The sequence below is a fragment of the Halichondria panicea genome, chromosome 1 (assembly GCF_963675165.1).
Source record: "Halichondria panicea chromosome 1, odHalPani1.1, whole genome shotgun sequence".
NCBI lineage: Eukaryota > Metazoa > Porifera > Demospongiae > Suberitida > Halichondriidae > Halichondria > Halichondria panicea.
In genome coordinates this window covers 7,577,370-7,598,974 of record NC_087377.1, presented here as the reverse complement: position 1 = coordinate 7,598,974, position 21,605 = coordinate 7,577,370, and the positions used below count along the sequence as shown (strand labels likewise).

General features: G+C 40.1%; 2 protein-coding genes across 3 annotated transcripts; one reads left to right on the top strand and one right to left on the bottom strand.

The window, feature by feature from the left end:
- Positions 1 to 21,605, top strand: part of LOC135339659 (uncharacterized) — a 120,737-nt gene that overhangs the window by 18,435 nt on the left and 80,697 nt on the right.
- LOC135338866 (uncharacterized) lies at positions 583 to 21,535 on the bottom strand. 3 transcript variants are annotated; one of them, XM_064534953.1, is made up of 17 exons: positions 19,413 to 21,530; positions 19,064 to 19,345; positions 18,706 to 19,008; positions 18,583 to 18,656; positions 18,347 to 18,530; positions 17,991 to 18,287; positions 17,591 to 17,911; positions 17,489 to 17,536; positions 17,286 to 17,397; positions 8,122 to 8,164; positions 5,546 to 6,100; positions 3,865 to 4,230; positions 3,360 to 3,477; positions 2,256 to 2,396; positions 1,602 to 1,661; positions 929 to 988; positions 583 to 786 (listed from the first exon to the last, which is right to left on the bottom strand). In XM_064534953.1, the coding sequence occupies exons 1-17, from the start codon at positions 19,486 to 19,488 to the stop codon at positions 719 to 721; spliced, it is 3,108 nt and encodes a 1,035-aa protein (XP_064391023.1). In that variant the 5' UTR covers positions 19,489 to 21,530; the 3' UTR covers positions 583 to 718. The 3 variants fall into 3 exon arrangements, with proteins under 3 accessions (XP_064391023.1, XP_064391038.1, XP_064391032.1); XM_064534968.1 differs by lacking the exon at positions 2,256 to 2,396 and having other exon boundaries at positions 19,413 to 21,535; XM_064534962.1 differs by lacking the exon at positions 929 to 988 and having other exon boundaries at positions 19,413 to 21,529.

The following is a 21,605-nucleotide window of genomic DNA, read 5'->3' as shown; positions in this document are numbered from 1 at the left end:
ATCCAGTAATTCAAACTATAGAGCACAGAAGTGCTAACCCTCGGCTGTTGATATGAATAAATAAATCTATAAAAACCGAAGGAGTGTTCTAGTAATAACTTTTAATAGAGATCGGTAAAGGATTACTTCAGCTGCAAATATGTAGATTTACCTCGAATAAAGGTCGCATGTATAGAGCTAGCCACCGTGCAAGTTCAAGCTTTTTAGCTTTTGCTCGCTTATATACGACAACGAAGTTTCATCGAAATCTGCCATTGTTAAAACTATTGTGTGAAGGCTATCCATGCATGCTGTAAACGCAGAGCTATGGCATCCAGGTGAGCAGGCTCATAAATTACAAACAGACAAGACAAACAAACAAACCAACGGACTACTATACCCGCTGGTCGCGGCACGGCCTCGGTTAATAATTATACCATAATAACTTTAATCGATTTAGAGCATGCATGCATGCATAGACCATGCACGGCCTCGGTTAATAATTATACCATAATAACTTTAATCGATTTAGAGCATGCATGCATGCATAGACCATCCAGTTTCTACCGATATTTGATACAACCCATGAAGAGTCAGAAGAAATTTAAAGCAGCAATAACAGCATTATCATCTACATGCCACAAGCAGCAGTGCAATGTACGTGTTAGTAAATTACATTTAATATAAAGAGGTGCATGTGCCTAATCTGCCGAGTAAGTTATTTGAAGTTATTATGTTCTCACACAGTTATTAAGGACGTCTCGTGGATGGGTGGTGGGGGTGGATGGCGTTGTCGTGGTGCAAGGGCTGGAGGGAGATATTGGTTGAGAATAATAAACAGATGTATAGTACATATAGTACGCTTTGCTTCCAAAGGACATATTTGCATTTTACCCCACGAAAATTACCCGCTATACAGTATTGCAGCATGTAAGTACTAACCACACACCTTGTGTCTTCTCTGTGTGCAGCTCCTCAGTGTTGGTGACAGGGTGTCGTGGTGGAAGAGCTGGAGAATGAAACAATGAAAGTTATTTCATGGACTACAATTACCGGTCATACTACAACTGAACAGTGAATCGAAAAAGGACCAAATAAGGGAAAAATGTCCTCTAAGAAAACACAAGAATACAATTAGCAGTAAACATCCACCGAATAAGAGAAACAATTCCTCTAATATTGCATAGGAAACCTAAATGTATCTTTCTTAGAGTCACAAGTAATGTTTTCAATATTACACTTGTACACACGATCATAAATCATAAATGATACATCTGCTCTATTCATGAACTCTTGGGAATTAGTGTAATGTGGAACCAATCACGACATTGTACTAACTACCACTTGACGAACGACAGTGCCAACATTTAATTTCCCACAGTTTAAAGTGACTTACATTGTACAATACATTAGAAAACAAGATAATAATTTACGGGGTGTCCACTCTTAAAACTATTTCGTGTAAGTACAATGTACCGTATAGCGGGTAATTTTCAGGGGGCAAAACGCTTCATTCGCGGGTAAAATATTCGTGGTCATGCAGACCTTCAACCACGAAAACCACAAATATTTTACCCCCACGAAAATTACCCTCTATAGATAAGTATATACTAACCACACACCTAGTGTCTTCTCTGTGTGCAGCTCCTCAGTGTTAGTGTCAGGGCGTCGTGGTGGAAGGGCTGGAGAGGGGAAACAATGAAAGTTGTTTCATGGACTACAATTATCGGTCATACTACAACTGAACAGTGAATCGAAAAAGGACCAAATAAGGGAAATTGTCCTCTAAGAAAACATAAGAAGCAGTAAACATCCAACCAAGTACGGAATAAGAGAAACATTTCCTCTAATATTGCATAGGAAACCTAATTATATAAACGTATGTGGAGGCAAATTCTCACCCCTGAAAGGACTTGAATGCGGTAGGGAATATTGATATAGTACATTTATTTATATTATAAACACCCAAAACAACAATTTCAAGTAATTGTTGCATGAGCGGCAATAAACTTGATTGGCTTTGAGATTCATTTTCCGTTTAGTTATGTACATACTATAACAGATCGTCCACTGTCAAGTAATTGTAGCACGAGAGATGATAAACTTGATTGCTTTAAGATTCATATTCTGTTTAGTCGGCAGCTAGCAGCAGGTGGGATTCAGGGAATGAGTAATGTGATAAAGACGCTCTAAAAACAACAAACACTTCCAAAGAATAAGTAGGTAGGTAGGAATTGGGTCAAAAGGTATACTCAGAGTTGATAACAGTGGTGTACCTGGTGGTTCGTTCAGGTCGACTGGTTTCAGCTTGTCCTTGTCCACCTGGACATAGACGACCTTGGTGGAGTCCATCACCTTAGCAGCACTGCTGGCTGGCTTGGTCTCTACTGGAATGTATTGCCCTTGTGCTTTGGCAACTACAGGACAGGGCATAACACATGTGCAAGTTATTGAGATATCTGGCCTCTCATGATGAAAGTAGTCCAACTAGTTACGAAAACTACCAGCAAAGTTTTGGAGCTACACTACTGTACACACACTAAGTGTCAACTGTCTCCACTTAGGGAATTAACGAAACGTATATGTACATGCTAACACACTGTACATGTGTAGAAACTAGAGCACTAAAGTGCAAACCCTCGGCTGGTGACGTGATAATAAAGGAACTAGAAGAGTAATAATGCAGTGCATGTAGCATGCGCTAGCACAGCAACTCAAGAGCAATAAAACTAAACTAACAACGTACATGCATGAGACATGCACTATGGACTGGGATCACAGCAAAGAAGCCTGGAGTCTTAGACTAAGAGAAGTATGGCTCCTTCCAGGCTGAAGTAAGTATAGGATCCAGAGTCAGTCAACAACCAGTCACAATTCTACTTTCTTGACAATTGTTCCTGGTACGGGATCACTTCAGCTGAAAATACATAATCAAGCCTTGACTACGTATTTTCAGCTGAAGTGATCCCGTACATTGACTCAAGGCCACGTGGCAAGTTTAAGCTTCTTAGCTTTTGCTCGCTTTTACTCGACAAAGAAGCTTTAACATCAAAATCTGCCACTATTTAAACCAAGATATTGTTGTGTGAAGACTACCTATGCTGCAAACGCAGTGCTATGGCATCCAGGTGAGTAGATATACTCGTTACAAACAAACAAACAAACAAACAGACAAACAGACAGACTACTATAACCCGTGGCCGCCCACACGCCTCGGGTTAACAAACTACTAAGCACTATCCCCAAAATGTACTAGCTCTCCCACATTAATATAATAGTCATTGTATACACAGTACACGTATATACTACTTGACACCTTTGCCAAAATGTCTGCTGGTTATAGAGGTTATCACTGTCCCAATTAAGTTTGAAACTAGTACCTGGTGGTGGGACGACTGGTTTGAGTTTGTCCTTGTCCACCTCAGAGTAGATGACTTTGGATGAGTCCTTCATGATCACCTTGTCAGAAGGTTTGTGTTCTACCAGCACGTACTGGTGCTGCGTGGGAGTGGGTGGTACATATACATACATACATGTATCTAAAGTCAATTTGCCAAACATCTTGCCGTTTTGATTATTTAATGGCCAGTAGAATTGGTTCGAAAAAGTTAGGCTTTACTAATTAATTGCACAATTGAATCATTGTACAACTGCCAGACACTTGCCACACATTAATTTGTGTGACCATGCACACACAGCCGTACAATTCCTCACCGGCTACATATAATTATTAAAATACATAAAGTACCCGCAAAAGGGGCAAAGGGGAGACTACATAACAGCAAGCAGACAGGCAGCTGTTAATTTAGGGTATAATATACCACACATGAACATATCACAGACAGCATTACTTGTCTACACACTACATGTATATATAACCCTCACTTGTGCAGCAATCTTTGCCTCATATCCACTGCTGTCACCTCCATTCTCCGTAGGCTCATCTTTTGCTTGTGCAGTACTGTCCGTGGTCTCCTCTGTAAGCACCCCATCGTTGTCCAAACCCTCATCTCTTTTTATCATGGGAGGGGGAAGGGGTGGAGGGTTCTCACTGGTGATGGGTGTAGGTTTGCCTGCCTTAGCCGATGCTATTGTTTCATATTCAGGACTTTGCATGTTTTCTTTACGCACAACGTCATAACCTGGTGGAGGTGTATCGTCAGTGTCAGCTGTGATGCATTCCAGAGACATGTTCTCAGGGCGGGCGATATCATAAAATGCTACTGGAAATGTGATTGAGGCACCCACGTCCTGTAGACAACAATACACAGTAGTAACATCTTTATTGATACCCCCAACATGGAAACCATACAGATAAAAAAAAATACAGTACAATGTTTTGCGAACAAGCGAAAATTTGAAGTTTGCAATCTGACTTTTGCGATTGTGATGTGATCACACAATTATCTGTATGGGTCATTCGCGATTTTATTTTTGTTAGGTCATTAAACTCGCACAGTTCGCATAATTATGTTTAATGCTCACAAAACAATGCAGTAATACGGTACATTACTTGCCAACAAATGTCAGACTACAATTTTGTAACCCATTGCGCAGTCTCTTCAGAATCAGGCCAAGAAAAATCTGAAAGTTGTTGGTACATGTACATATAAATACATGACTAGAGCACTAGCTATTTAGTAGAGCTCTTGCAAGAGTGAGAAAAAGCTAATGCTGATTACGTTTGTAATATTTGTACCCTAAGCAAATTATTGGCCTTGCGGGAGTTCTTGAAGCACATGTACGCTTCACAGGGCAAATAGAATAGTCAGGTGAACTGCAGCCATGCACACATAACTGACAGTACAAGTAGCATTGTACGTGCATGAAGCAACAGAGCTACAGTGTACGGTAGAGTACAGAACCACCTGGCATTAGTAACTACGAGCGCCATTGTGCCAGTTAGAATAGTTCCCTAATTTGAACACACTATACAACCAACACTATACATGTATGTACTCAAGCACCCATACAATGAAAGGGTGTTTTCTACATGTATACACTTCCTTCACCAGGTGCTGTATGTAGACACACAACAAACATAAACACGCATTGCCAACACACAAGGCTATAATACATGTACTGCATTCCTGGCTCAATGAGCTGTAACTGCACAATTGTCACGCAGAGTTTTATTTAGGGGGGGGGGGGGGGTAAATGTCTGGATGAAATGCCGCTACGCGTATACCATAGTTAACCGTTGAACCGCCCACCTGTTTTGATGGCTGCTAAACAAGGGGTGGGCAGATATTTGATTATAGAGATTTAACAACATTGTATAGGTCTATAGCTAGTCCACTAACTTTTAAAGTCTTTGTGCACGTTTATGCATGAGCTAGCTAAGCTATTTAACATAGTTGCATCATGTTGACCTTTGACCCAATTATATGCATGCGCAATAGTGGGCACTTCTACGATTGCATTAGGCCTCTATAGGGCTTTCAGGCAAAAGTAGGGATGGGCGATTCGACGGTTAACTACGGTGCGAATGTGTCACAAAACCACAGTTGTGTAAAAAGAAAAAGCGTCACATAAAGCCTTTACTTGTACTATATAAAGCTCTCACCTGCGCAGCGATCATTGCCTTTTTTTCACCATAGTCAGCACTGTTACTAGATCCATCCTCACTTCCTTGTACTGACTCGTCCATTGTGTACACACCCTGAGCTTCAGTGCTACCAATGGCCTCCTCCGTACGATGATGTTCCATGTCGCTGATTGATAGATCTTTCTTCGAAGACTCATCAACTTCCCCATCTACGGACTGATTCTCCACACCCTGGCTGATAGAGCTCTCTACTGACATAACAACAGCACTCTCGTTATCTACGGCAGGATCGTAGGCAGGTGGTAAATCAGGTGCTTCACTGTCTCCTCGTATCATGGGAGGGGAAAGGGGTGGAGGGTTCTCACTAGTGGTGGGTGTAGGTTTGCCTGCCTTAGCTGATGCTACAGTTTCGTATTCAGGACTTTGCATGTTCTCTATACACACGACATCATAACCTGGTGGAGGTGTATCGTCAGTGTCAGCTGTTTTGCATTCCAGAGACATGTTCCCAGGGCGGGCGACATTGCAGAGTGCTATAACTTCTCGAGATTTTGTTATTCGGGCACCAACGTCCTGCATGTAGACAACACACATTAAACATTTATCAACATGATTGTACATGCTATGACTTATGCATACTCTTGTCAAAACTCAACCACACTACACTGCATGAGTCTGTGTACCATGAGAATACCAAACTAATGGGGAAGGATACGCACCCTTACAGCATAAACAACTTCAAGGGTGTACATTAATCACAAGAAGGACCTGATTTATGAGTTTCTTGATACACGCCCTAAACTACAATTATTGAAAGTCCCACTTTCCTCAAACAAGTGCATGGTGAGACCGACTAGAAAAACATTTGCAATGTGAAAAATTGCTATAGTATTGGCTGGGAGAAACACCAAAAAGCGTGGAAACAAGAAATCAGACGAGAGGATAACTCCAATCCGTTACAAGATCATTCACATGAACTTTTTTCGCTGGTAGCTTTCCATAATTCCCCTGGCCAATCTAGCAATTTTTACTGGTGGGGTGATGGATGACCAATCCTATATACATGCATTTTGGAATGTGCGGGAATATAATCAATCCATGATGATTTGCTGAATTGATAAAGTGTTGAGCAGAGGCATATACACAGTCCATTCATGCGTAGTAACATGTATATGGATGGTTATGTGGTGGATGGAAGTAGATGCATCTGAAACACAGTCTATATATGTACATTGACTCCTCGTATACAATTTTATAATTCTTAGTAAATGTCAATTGTGATGCTATAATGTATCAACATAATTATGTTCATGATGACGTAACGGATTGGAGTTATGCTCTGACTCGTCTGATTTCTAATTGTTTCCACGCTTTTGAGTATTTCCCTCGGCCAATCCTAGCAATTTTTCACATTGCAAATGTTTTTCTAGTCGGATTCCCTTTCTTTTTCAGTACAGAAGTATAAATTTACATAATCATGACATGCATAAGCGAAACGTCAAGAAGCAGTACAAAAGTTCAAGAACAGAAGACAGAATTATTATTTCTGTATAATTATAGAATCTACTTTAAAGTGCAGTATTTTAAGAGTATGGAGGCCTATGCCTATGATATCTATAGCCAGTGCATATAGCATACCTGAGAATAGGAGAGCTGATCTCAGAAAAAAAGAATTTGTACTGCACTGGTCAGGTTTCTCAGCCACGCCAATGTATTATTTCAAGAGTAGATAAGAGTAAGAGTATGAAACGTGGAATCGCATTTGCCTTAAATTACGTTATCACTGTCATCACTATTCAATTAATGAGTGCTGTTGAGAAAACTGTTTGTGGTCTGTCGTTTGTAGCACTGCATGTATCAGGAACTGCGCAATCAGCATGGAAAGTTTGCTAACATAACAAATTAGTACTGCATGATTACTATCAAGTGCATGATACCGCAATTTAAGGCAAATACTGTTACTAGCAGTTCAACACTCTTACTCGATCGACACAATTGCTGAGTCATTAAAGATGGCGGAATTGTCTATGTAAGTTAAATAGAGCCTGAGAGGTCATCTGCCTCGTGGAAGCAATCGCAAATCTGAAAAACTGCTTTTTAATCCAGGTTGTACAAGTGTTCATTTGGAAATGCTATGCAGAATGTCCTGGAGATGGCTGTACTTGGAACAAATGCTGGGCAAGAAACTCAATCAGACAAAGTGCGGTGAAATGTCAAATTAGTGTTAAATGACAATATAAAACATTCATGGATAATGAAAGAGACATACAAACAGAGAATAGGCTAAATGTAAAACCAGTAGGTTTTACTATGTGAATAGTCAGTACCAGCAGAAAACTCTCACCATGCGATAATGGCAAAAGTGATCAAATTAAACAGGTGACATTGGGATATAATCCATAATTATTAAATTGTGAAATACAGGATATACCTATATATACAAGTAAGAAGAAAGCCAAAACAAACGCAGTAAAGAATAAATGTAGCATAAAAAAACCACCTGATATAGGGACTGTCAAAGCACAGAACATGTGTTGCAACTCTGCAAATCACACACAAAAACCCACACACACACAGGTGATGCAATCACTCACCAATTCTTGGGAAACTATATTTGTTGATCTGCCCTGAGAATCGCTGCATAAAGATAAGTTCAACCATGAACCTGATCTTTGTAAGAGTCTTGCTAAATAGATAACACACGTTTACAACCTACCTCTCTAAAATGCACTATGCATGGAGTACCATTGTGCATTCATAGTACAGAGTTTTTCTAGTGGCTTGCTTCACGTAAAAACGGGAAAGGGTCGTGCCGCAACCGGCCAATCAGATTTTTGTCACCAAAATACAAACCATCACAAAAGTGTGCATGCAGACAATTCAACGAAAACATTAACAGTATATGAGAGGCAATAGATCTAGTATTTGAGAGGTATAAAACTTCAGATGCCTGTTCCCTTGTCTACAGTCAGTCTACAGACTTGAGGTGGAGAATAGTGTGGCTCTACCACTACAAAGAGTTGAGCTACATGTACATCGCTGATCTTATGTACATACATATCTCTACTGTTAGGAGAATTATTGGCCTGTACAATCAATCAGGTGATGTTAGTCCTATCACTTATATACGTTATCACTTATATATATGTGGCCCACAAAGGATGCTGCAAGATGTTGAGAAGACCAGCCTACTGGAGTCACTCATGGCTAACCCAGCAATGTATTTAGATGAACTTCAACAAGAATTGTTTGTAAACACTGGTACCTGGGCTAGTATTAGTACAGTGTTTCGTACTATTCGCAGGTGGGATTTACACGCAAAAAATTACGGCACATAGCCAATCAGCAATCAGAATAAAAAAGAACCAAATTTATAGAAGAAATGAAGTTCATCGGAGCTGATATGATCCTATGGTTAGACGAGACTGGATCTGACCGAAAGAAGGGACGTAGACTCGTTGGCTATATCATTTACGGGGTATGAAACCTGTCTGTTTCACTCACACACTCCGTGGTCAAAGGCTCAATTCTATTGGTATAATGTCAATAGAGGATTTCGATATTTACGAAGGAAATGTTAACGGCGATATTTTGTTGGAGTGAGATGCCTTGTACCCATTCTACAACCATTCAATCAAAGATCAGTAGTAGTGATGGATAATGCATCAATTCACCATACTGACAAAGTTATTAAAGAAAGTGGAGCCATCCTAAGGTTTTTACCACCATACAGCCCAGATCTAAATCCGATAGAAGGTTTTCTCAAAGGTCAAATATTTTTTGAAACGTAACAAAGTTGCTTATGATGCCACATGTTCTCCTCGACTAGTGGTTTCAATGGCATTTAATAGTGTAACTGTTGAAGATTGTGTCGGATACATCATGCATGCACAATACAATGAATAAGTACATTGACTCTAACTATAAATTATTATACTGAATTAAAAAATATTTGACCTTTGAGAAAACTTCTTCTATCGGATTTAGATCTGGGCTGTATGGTGGTAAAAACCTTAGGATGGCTCCACTTTCTTGAATTGATTCATATAGTAGAGAACACCTTCGTTTTTCAAACTGCTCTGTAGTTATTGCACCTCGCTCAAACATCCCATGAATCATGTCAATTTGACTAAACAACTTTGCTTGTAGGTCAATTTTTCGACCAGGCAACATTCCTTGGGCCCGGTTGGTTCATTCAAGTCTTAGTCTTTAGTAGGAGTATTATGATCAGATGGTGAAGGCCTCGGAGAAAATGCGGACGCAACTTTGTTTGCCATGGTAGTAAAAGCATATGTCATTGCATCAACTTCATTATTCTTCGAATGCTTTGGTTTCTTGGAAGTATTATTCCATATTGAGCCAGGCGGTGGAACATCTCTACTCTCGTGCTTCTTTACGTCAATAGCTTCAGCCCAAAGTTCGTATTGTATCTTATTGTACGTATTCCCATGTTTTTCACCAAGTTCATTCGCGATAGCAGCAACTTGTGCCAATAACACGGCAAGCAACTTTGGGTCCATTTTATGCCTTTCTCTGTGTGGCCTGCACATCACGTGCAAATCACGTGGAGATTATAAATCTGATTGGTCTGTTTAACAAAGTCAGCTTGCATGGTTCACATTTCCAGAGCAAGCCACTAGAAAAACTCTGTAACAGGAGTACACAACTCCCACGCACATTGCATTCTACATTATCACAAACAGTCACTAACACTTGTAGTTGTGTAAACTGTTAGCCATGAATAAAATTAAATGATAAATGTGGGCTGGAGGTACAAACCACAGCAGCCAATTGTGGTGTATGCTGATATCATAATTAACCACTACACCTACACACCCACTTAAGATGCGGTCTGATAGTGCCGTGGTATTGACATACTCCTACTGTAGCCTCGACCCCAGGCCGATTTGTCTCCAATTGAACGCTAGGTCGGCTAGGTCGCCTCCTCAGCCTGGTATTGATTGTATCTGGGCGTGTATCTGGGCATGTGCTGTGGTTGCTTAGGTATTCGCTCGAAACGAGCAAGGTGGAGCGAATAGAAACACTAATAGTGTATGTAAGCATACTTACTCCGTAAATTACCAATTACCGTTAAATCACAAAGAACTCCATGTCATAGGTCAATTCTTTAGCTGTTTTGCAAGTTTAGTTCGTCAGAGATATAGCTATAGAGTGTGAGCTGCCTTGTGCGAGAGCATCACTCTTGTGAAAGAACAGACCTAGGCTCTCAAGTTTCTGCTATCAGTTGGCTACCTTTGATTGACTACACAATTTAATACAAGCGCTTGATTAGACCATTGATTTCCAAATACACTTGGTAGAGTCTATCCTCAGACTCTGGCCATCGATCTCTTGTATACTATGCTCAGGGGTGTCCATAAGTGGCTGGGCCTGGGATGTATTGTCAAGGTGAGCGATATAAATCAATAATACCTTCATCATTGCTAGTGTTGTGAGTATGATAAATTTAACTTCATACTAATTTGTATACAGGAGCAAAATCAAGCCTTTTCCCTCCAACCCCCGTCGTACTCCTCTTAGCTGATGGGTGTGAACTCATTGAAAGGGGATGCCCCAGTGCCACTCGTGTCCTTCCTAAGGGGCCGATCTTATAGAACTACCTGTACTAAAACTACTGACGTGGAATGGCTCTTTCAACACTTCTGGTTGCTATCTTGGCCAGTGACATCAGGATTCTACTGTTTCTTGATGCACTGTGAACAGTATTAATTTCTAGTGTCATTATATCAATTATATCACTGTATTTTTAGCCAACTGATGAACTGAAGATTTTACCGTACATAGCACAATAATTATTAGTACCAGTTTCCGGTCACGCCCAGATACAATCAATACCAGGACAAAGAGGCGACCTAGCGTTTAATTGGAGACAAATCGGACTAGGGTCGAGGCTAACTCCTACTGTAGACCTTGCAAAATACTAGATCAGCATTACCACTGTGACAGTTGTTACTATTTATAGTTACAGAATGTGTATGATGTCTTGTTGCATGTTTGAGCAAAAGATCAAAGAAACCACAGTGCAAATACAGTGCAACAACCAAAGAGAGTAGATTTTTTTTTTTGGTACACATTTTTTACATTTTGTGGCATATCTTCTAAAGTAAAAATGATATGATCTATTTGAGTGCAGGTACTGAAAGTTCAACTATTGGCGCTTCCATTGGACCACCACCTGTTACATCACATGACATCATCAGTATAAAATGGCTGTCTGAAGATGTGTACTTCCGAAAATATGTTAGGAATAGAAGTAGCTTATTTGTTTGAGTTAAGATCTGAAATTTGTTGTGCATGTACCTGAGTATATTGCTCATCTTTTGAGCTTCAACGGAAGTCTGGGCTACTAGTAAGTTCTGAGAAATACTGCATTTTGTTGTTTTTTGGTGGCAAATATGTTAGGAATACAACTTTCGATTTTATATTAGTTAAGGTCTAATTTTTGAGCAGCATGTACTACAATAGTGTACTTTTCATCTGTACTAACTTACAGGAGTTAGGCTAGCCTCTTCTTTGCTAGAGCGGCCCATCTTGTCAAAAACAGTGCTTTTTATGACTTTTGGGGTGATTTGGCTACGTAGTAAGCTCAATTACCACGCCCCTGTGACACAGAATGACCAACACCAACTGTGTATTTGCAGGTAGACATCACATGACCTTTGGATGTAGCAAATAACAACAAGATGATTTGTGATGTCACAAATCAATGAATATCATTGCATACGTCAGCAAAAGTAGCAAAACAGAGCAAAATCACCATTTTTGACAAGAAGGGCCGCTCTAGCAAAGATAAGACTTGTCTAGCTCCTGTAAGTTAGTACAGATGAATTCTATGCTATTGTAGTACATGCTCCTCAAAAATCAGACCTTAACTAGCATAAAATCGAAAGTTGTATTCCTAACATATTTGCCACCAAAAAACAACAAAATTCAGTATTTCTCAGAACTTACTAGCAGCCCAGACTTCTGTTGAAGCTCAAAAGATGAGCAATATACTCAGGTACATACACAATAAATTTCAGATCTTAACTCAAACAAATAAGCTACTTCTATTCCTAACATATTTTCGGAGGTACACATCTTCAGACAGCCATTTCATAGTGATGATGTCATATGATGTAACAGGTGGTGGTCCAATGGAAGCGCCAATAATTGAACTTTCAGTACCTGCACTCAAATAGATCATATCACTTTTACTTCAGAAGATATGCCACAAAATGTGAAAAAAAATAATATAAAAAAAAATCTACTCTCTTTGGTTGTTGCACTGTATATGGCATATTGCACAGTGAAGACAGGCACATCAAAGCTAACAAGTCACCGCAGTGCAATATGCCATATATTTGCACAGCCAGAAAGCTTGAACAAAAGTTGGAATGATCTCTTTTATATTGTTCCTACAACTCACTTTTTTGTGGTATCAAAATAAGGAATGCGGAAGGCATGAACCCTATGCTTCTCCCACGCAACAAATCAGTTATTGCATAATCACTCGTGCAATATGCCTGATATTGGCTCAGTAGTAAATTAGTGGTCGAGGGCCGTAGCTCGTGGTCATGCAAGAACTAATACTTGTAGACTATATATCAGTAGTTGTTCTTATGTAAAGTTCAGTTGTGCAATTTGATTAAGTGAGTCTATCCTGCAAACTATTAGAGCTATATATAACTAGCCAATTTAGGCACACGTCTACATGGTGGCAGCGGTGTCAGGATGGCCACAGCACAACTCCAATTGAAACCCCCCGGCAGCTTCGACTTCAAGCAACCAGACAAATTGGCCGAAATGGAAGAAATGCTTTGAACAGTTTCGAGTAGCTTCCGATCTGGCAAGCAACCCAGAAGTTAGGCAAGTCAGTACCTGCCTTGGGGAGGAAGCGGAAGATGTTCTAGCCTCTACCAGCATAAGTGAAGATGACAAAAAGAAGTATGACTCTGTCATTAACAAGTTTGATGCGTTTTTCCATGTGAGAAAGAATTTTATATTTGAGCGGGCTAGGTTCAACCGTAGAAGACAGCAGGAGGAGAATCGAATACCTCGCTGCACTATACAGTCTGATTGAATCGTGTGATTACGGAGCATTGCGTGATGAACTGTTGAGAGATCGCATTTGATACTATATTGTCGGTATAAAAGATACGGGTTTGTCTGAGAGGATGCAGTTGGATCCTGCTCTTACCTTGGAAACTGCAAAGAAAATGGTACGTCAAAAAGAGGCGGTATCGCAGCAAGGAAAAGAATTACGAGGGGACGGTACCAAAAGGTCACCCCTGCTTATCGAGCATATCAACAAGAAACCATACCCACCCAGACAAAGATCTGATAAAAGTACATTCAGAAACAAGGTTACTACGAACGAAGAATGCAACAGTTGTGGCAAGCAAAAACACTTTTAAAAGGCCCTGCTAAAGATTCGATATGTCGAAAGTGTAATCGGAAAGGACATTACGGTATCAAATGCTATTCTAAGAGCGTAGGCAGAATTAGCACAGACGACACAGCCTTATTGGGATCGGTACACGCAAACCAGGATAATTCCTGGGTGGTGACTCTGTCTCTGGAGGGCATGTCAGTACCTTTCAAACTGGATACAGGAGCAGAGGTCACCGTAATCTCAGGGAAAACTTATAGCAATCTAGGAAAACCTTCACTTCAGGAAGCATCCAGAATTCTCTACGGGCCGGCTAGACGAGCACTCAACGTAAGAGGACAGTTCACAACAATGATCAGTTACAAAGGGCAGTCAACAGAACAAACAGTGTTCGTTGCACAAGACCTCAAAACAAATTTATTGGGACTACCGGTAATTGATGGCCTTCGACTATTAAGCAAAACGTTTGCTATCCGAACCGAGGACAAAATTCGCGGTCAGTTTCCTCAAGTGTTTACAAGTCTCGGTACCATGGGGGAAGAATATGTGATTAAACTGAAAGAAGGAGCCGTTCCTTTTGCACTTTATACCTCCCGAAATGTGTCGTTTCCGTTATAAGGAAATGTCAAAGAAGAGTTATGTCGAATGGAAGAATACAAGAACCAACCCAATTGTGTGCGGGTACGGTCGTTGTACCTAAACCCTCTGGAGCATGCAGAATATGTGTGGATTTAAAACTAGTCAATGTTAGTGTGATGCGGGAAGTTCATCCTATCCCAAATGTCGATGAATCGTTAGCCAAACTATAAGTGGCGCAAAAATCTTCAGTAAACTTGACGCAAATAGTGGATTTTGGCAGATTCCGTTAGCCAAAAAATCGAGACCACTCACAATCTATATTGATATTGTTTTAACAAGCTTCCATTCGGTATCTCTAGTGCACCTGAGTTATTCCAACGCAGAATGAATGAAATATTGGAAGGATTGGAAGGAGTTCTATGCCAAATGGACGATGTACTTGTTTTTGGATCATCTCAGGAGGAACATGATACTCGTTTGGCTGGAGTTTTACAGAAAATCGCAGACACAGGTGTTACCCTGAATCCGGACAAATGTGTGTTCAATCGAAAATAAGTGAAATTTCTAGGACATATATAGTCAACAAGAATGGTATCAGAGCAGATCCTGATAAAAAAATCACAGCAATCGTGAAAATGAAAGCTCCTACCAATGTATCAAAACTACAAAGATTTCTGGGAATGGCGAATCACCTTGGTAAATTCACACCTCGTCTATCACAACTCAGTCAGCCCCTCAGAGAATTACTCAGCAAGAAGAACTGTTGGCTGTGGGTACCTGAACAAACTCGGGCCTTCAATCAGATCAATTGACTGAGCCAACGATCCTTACGTTGTACGATCCTACTGCACACACTAAAGTGTCGGCAGACGCATCTTCCTATGGTTTGGGTGCCGTTCTTCTGCAGGAAGTTTATAGAGTTTGGAAACCTGTGGCATATGCCTCTCGCTCCTTGACCGAAACAGAGAAAAGATATGCCCAGATTGAAAAGGAGGCTTTGGGTACGCCTGGGCATGTAATCGCTTTTCAAACTATATCTTGGGACGATCGTTCGAGATAGAAACCGATCACAAACCACTTGTGCCAATTCTGAGCACCAAGAATTTGGATAACCTTCCACCAAGAGTGTTGAGATTTCGTTTAAGAATGGAAAGATTCGACTACTCAATCTCTCATGTACCAGGAAAACTGTTATATACAGCCGATACTCTTTCTCGAGCCCCAGTGGACGAAAGTGAAACACCTCTATCATTTAGTCAAGATATATGTCCATTTCGTTGTAAACTCTCTACCGGCAAGTGCGGAACGACATGAGGAATACCAAAAAGAACAAGAGATTGACCCCAATTGTTCGCAAGTGATGAAATAATTATTGTCGTGGAAATTGGCCCAAAAAGAAAGAAATACCACTGGGAATAAGACCATACTGGGACAACAGAAATTCCCTCATCATTAATAATGGATTACTGCTGTACAATCAACGTATAGTGGTTCCGTCAGCTTTGAAAAAGGAAACATTGTTTCGAATACACGAAGGACACCAAGGTCGAGAAAGATGGGCCAATACTTGTGTCTGGTGGCCGTCAATGTCAAAAGACATCACTGAGAAAGTTCTCAACTGTTCAGAATGTGCCAAAGAGGCAATTCCTAAAAGGGAACCTCTTATTATGTCTCCCCTCGCAAAAAGAGGAGACTATAGGAAGAGTCGAGTGTGGAAGAATCGCCACAAATCGAACCACCGAGAAGAATTATGACAAGGTCGCAAACAGGAACAGTAATTAAACCTCCCGAACACTTTATAGCTTGCGAGGGGAGATGTGACTTACAGTAGACTATAACAGTAGTTGTTCTTGTGTAAAGTTCAGTTGTGCAAATTATTAAGTGAGTCTATCCTGCAAACTATTAGAGTTACATGTATATATAACTAGCCAATTAAGGCACATGTCTACAACCACAAAATCACCATACAATGTTGCTATACAAACAACATGTAGTCCTAAGCAATGATGGCTTCTAGAACTTGTATCTTAAATAGGTACTTATTGAGGGCTAATATTTTCACAAAAATGGCTAATCTGCGAGACCCTCAAAAATTACCCGCTATAAGGTGGTATCAATGGTAGATGCTCTTATCTACTCTTGGTGGTATGGAAACTCACATACAAACTGTTATGGTGAGGATTTGAAGTGGACACGGAATGATATACCTATATATAGCTACTAATTTGTCCACTGGATGCATGTATACTAAACAGTCTCAGCATTCAGCATAAAGCATTGGTATAGATCCCCATGCCATAATAATATAGTCTAGTTCTAGAAGCCATCATTGCTCATAACTATACTACATGCATTCATACTATTTGTTTACATAGCAGCATTGTATGGTGGTTTTGTAGTACTGAGTATTTTGCAAGGTCTATGCAAACAGCTGTAACCTGGTTTACACTACAACTGCCTGAGTTGGATACCGTATGGGTGGATAATTTCCAGGGTGTAAATTTTCATGCAATTCAATATTCTGTCTTATTTGAAATTTCGCGGGTAGTAAATTTCGTGGAGTTAGGGTGTGGCACTATCTCGCATACGCCTTCCAAGGGGTTTTAATTTTCGTGTTCTGCAGCCACCCACGAAAAACGCAAAATTAAAAACACCTCGAAATTTTCTACCCGTACGGTACTCCTCTTAATTATTCCTGATAGTATTAATTATTCCTGATAGTAGTAATTAATGTTCTGTCCATAATAGTGGTAAACATAATCAAATCATGATTCCAGTACAGTTTACCTTTCATGATTATAGTGCAACACCTTGCCTCGTTTGTCTCTCTTCAGAATGACAAGAATGACAAGAATGATGAGGATTATAGCCCCCACAATGACCAGAGTAACAACTACGACTGAGAGAATGGTCATGATTATAATTATTAAATGATAGCTATATGGAAAATAGGCATTGGAACGCAACAATAAAATTATACACGTGCTTACCTATTGGTACCATGGACAATGGAGCTGATTGTGTAGGAGGAGGACCTCCTGCAAGAATAGAGCACATACAATTCTGAAACTTGAGACTAACTCTTGGCTTACTAGTTGGTAGTTCCAATTCACTAATGAAGGACACCTTTCCATCAAAGATGGTCTCACCAGAATCACTATTCCAAGTGTACACTACCGCATAAACATCAGAAGTGGCATTAAGAGGGACAATAGTTCGGTTATTAGATGGTTTAATAAAACCAACAACCACCTGATCAAGAGAGGTTGGAGAGGTTGGAGAAGTTTTAGATTGAAACAACGCTAGACAACTGTGGCCAGAGATAGTGCAGGTCACTTCAGCACTTCCATTTGATAGTTTAGTGACAGTAATGTCCTCAGAACTAAGTGGAGAAATTGGTTCAGTGGAAGATTCTGAGGAAATGGGAACCAACAACAATAAATCAAAGTTTAAGCTCATAAAAGAACACTGACATACTCGTTGTTGACTCACTATTGCTCAAAAACATAGTTTCATCATCAGCCACTATAGAAGGCATTCTTGGTATACTGTTGTTTTCAAGGTCAAATGCAATCACGCTGTAATTTCCACTAACAGCCACTGGGATGGTAAAATTGTCACTCATATCCCGTCTAATTGACACTAGTCTTATATTTTGAAAACTCAAGTTTCCATTAGGTATCACACAGACAAGAGCTCCGGGAGAGAGGGTACCTTCAACATACTCAATGCTCGCACAGTTTTCTTTAGGGCAAACGCCCACAATCAAATTTTGAACATCAGTTGTTTCTGTGGAAAACGTTGTAAATCAAAATCCGCATGTAGTACTACTGAATAACATAACTTACTGATTAGCATGTCTTTGAATATGAGGCGCACACCTGTGATCGAAGTAAGTGTCACAGAGACGTTGATTATCCGGTCAGTGGGAAGAGAAAAATTTATCATTTGGAGGTCTTCGATGGTTTTATTGATGGGTGCCAATATGTCAGAGGTCACTTGGTACGAGGTGAAGTTGGTACAGTTGGGTACCTGAGAGGTGTGCTCAATAAGTGTTTGTTATAGTTAATACGTCGTCTCTTACCATACCACCGAGATTCACTATTTTCCTCGATACATTTCCTCCCTGACTGATGAGGGGAGCGACATTGTTATTACCTGTGGTTATTGTTAAACACGTATTAATAAAATAATACATTCACAGTACCTGTTACTGTTGTGAAGAACCCAGTGACTGGTTCACTGGAACTTCCTTCCATTCCTGACTCACTAATTGGAGTCACAGTGAAGGTGAATATATCACAGAGAGTGTGGTTATTAGTCTGTTCGTAATTAAATTCCACTTCATTTTGTGCACCATTTAAAGGAGGGAGTGCAACCATCTTGCTATTGGTACCCAGAGTCATAAGAGAGATATTCACATGGTAAGTAACGTTATTTGTGGTGAAGTCATTCTTCACAGTGATGGTAATCTTGGTTTTATCATTCACCACCTCAATAGATACACGCTCTGAGAAAAGAAGCATAACAACTCAAAGTATACTCTCTACAAGTATACCACTCACCAACTATCAACGCTGCATTCCTTGAAAACAACGTTACGCTAGTGATCGATGAAACTGCTGCACACTGAACGACAGTGTTGTTGAATTGTGAGCCGGCTGGGATGGTTAGCACCGAGGGACGACCTTCCTTTTCTGGAAGTACTCTGATTTCAGGTGTAAAGCTTGTAGATGGTGTGTTATTCACAAACCAAGAATGAGCTAGTCCAGGAGACAGGCACTCAAACTCTGCCAACAATCCCTCGGCTTGTACCACTGACTCGGGCTCAATTATAAACTGCTGGGCTGTATATGACATACAATGACAATTTATGTAAAATAACTATAGTGACAACAATACAGTATCATATACCTTCAATAGATGTGGTTGTAAGAAACAGCCCAACTAATACATACAAGACTGTTGTCTTGCTGACTGCTGACTCCATACAATCTAAGATATAAAAATCGTCTCGGGAATAATTTTGTAGAATGCATTTATACAATCATATATATAGATAACAAAAAGAAACGTAAGTATACCCTCGAATGAAGACCAGTCGAGGCTGTGTTAGCAAGCCAAGGGCATGGCTTGCGAAGTAGCTAAGTTTATGCCTATATTCTACACATCGTGCATGCAGAATAAATCACTAGCAAAAATGTGCAGAAAAAAAAAGATGCACGTGAACGTACACGGAGAAAAGTAGCTATCCTATAGCTATAAGCCAATTAAAGGCTGCAAACGGATCAAACTCCATACTCCATTCTAGTAGAAAATGATGCCAACACAATTACATCACCTATATACACTTGGAATGGTCAGTGTGCAAATTCCAAGCCCATGAGACACAGGAAGCCACGTTACTCTCCGCATACATGTATCTGATGTACAGTATGCATAGGTGCCAACCTCCAAAGAAAAATTTCCAGGACAAAAAATTAGGAGACACTTAGGAGATTTAGTTGCTTTCTGCGCATGCTCAGTGCAGTATGATCATCCTGGAGAGCCCCACCCCTCTTTTGTTTTGATCGTAGCCATAGTGCAAGAAACTGAATTCTGCTCATGATTTAAGCCATATATAGCTTTAGTATTTTGAGCTTCTTTGGACTATATTATCCTAGTTCAGGAGCAGCAACCTTCAAAATTTGGGACATTTCAGCAATTTCCAGACACAGGACAGAGCCTCCAAATCTGGGACTGTCCCGGGAGTTCCGGGACAGTTGGCACCTATGAGTATGCCTACGTTTGATACTCTCTCCTCTATTATAATTATACTTTCGACAATACCCATGCAGTCGACTACACTAGAAAATGAGTAGCACAGTCATCTCGAAGCAATGAGCCGTTTTTTTGGCTTGCTTTTTTTCTCTTTTTGCAGGATGAAAGAAGTATATATAGTTGTATGATTGATTATCAATGCTATTGCTATTGTTTAAGAATGACATGACTATAAAGATACATAAAAGAGACAAAATGACATCAAAAACCGCTCTATTTAGTCGTCAATATATTTGTGTGTACTTGCAGCTCTAAGCTTATTCAAGGCTTGGGCCACTCCAACAAAGAACTTAGTTTCCCGTCCTGAATTCTCAGAATTCTGACAAGGCGAGCTCTTCATTACCATTATTTATAATTATTATTACATTCCATTGAAATGTACAATAAACTTTTTGCCGAACATCTTTCTTGCAGCCACATGGCCTTGTGGTTTGATGATGTCATATTAATTGGAGTAAAAGTGTACAAAGGTCAATAATGGAAAAATAATGAGGTGGGCTGAAAAGCATGCGCGCTCAGGACAGGAAACTAAGTTCTTTGTTGGAGTGGCCTTGTATAGATGTAGATATAATACCTTCCAGAGGAGAGATATACAGCTTATAAAACTTCATATAATACGGAAGAGCTAAAGCTTACGGTAATTAAGTACCTACAAACTCTCGATTTCTCTACAAACCGACGTCTACATCTATAGTATTCAACATTTCTCTTCGTGTCGCCCTGCCATATAACTGTAAAAAATGAAAGCACCAGAGGTGCTGATGCCTCGGTGAAGATGCCAAAGCTACATTAACATAAAGCTACTATACAGTCTAGTCATGATGAATATTAATTTTTGCAATTTGTTGCATGAAAGTCAAAGAGTGGGTAATAATCGACCATGATTGTTATTAAAAACAATCGATGCCAAGAGTTCAAGTTAATGGCTGCCATCAGTAGAGCCTTGCAGGTCTCTTCTCACTCTTGCAGCTTCCAATAGCTAGCGTTCTAGTGTAGAGCTAACTAAGTAGAGTAGCAACACTCAGTAAACAAGTTTGGCTACATGCTCTTCTGAAAAAGCTGCAATGGCATTCCAAGTAAGCAAAACTAGGCATAACTCGAGAACGAAGCTTTATTTTGCAAATCCACAAATTAAAATCCAAGAAAACATGACTAGAAGCCTATATAGAAACTCTTACTTACACTTGATTCATCCTTGAGCAGCTGTAGCAGTACACACACACACACACACACACACACACACACACACACACACACACACACACACACACACACACACACACACAC

What these genes read in the sequence shown, in the direction of transcription:
- LOC135338866 (XM_064534953.1), bottom strand. Translation starts at nt 19,488, where the DNA reads ATGGAGTCAGCAGTCAGCAAGACAACAGTCTTGTATGTATTAGTTGGG. An exon ending in GAATGCAGCGTTGATAGTTG is followed by an intron (nt 19,009 to 19,063) that starts GTGAGTGGTATA and finishes TTCTTTTCTCAG; the next exon opens with AGCGTGTATCTATTGAGGTG. An exon ending in ATTCAAAGACATGCTAATCA is followed by an intron (nt 18,288 to 18,346) that starts GTAAGTTATGTT and finishes CGTTTTCCACAG; the next exon opens with AAACAACTGATGTTCAAAAT.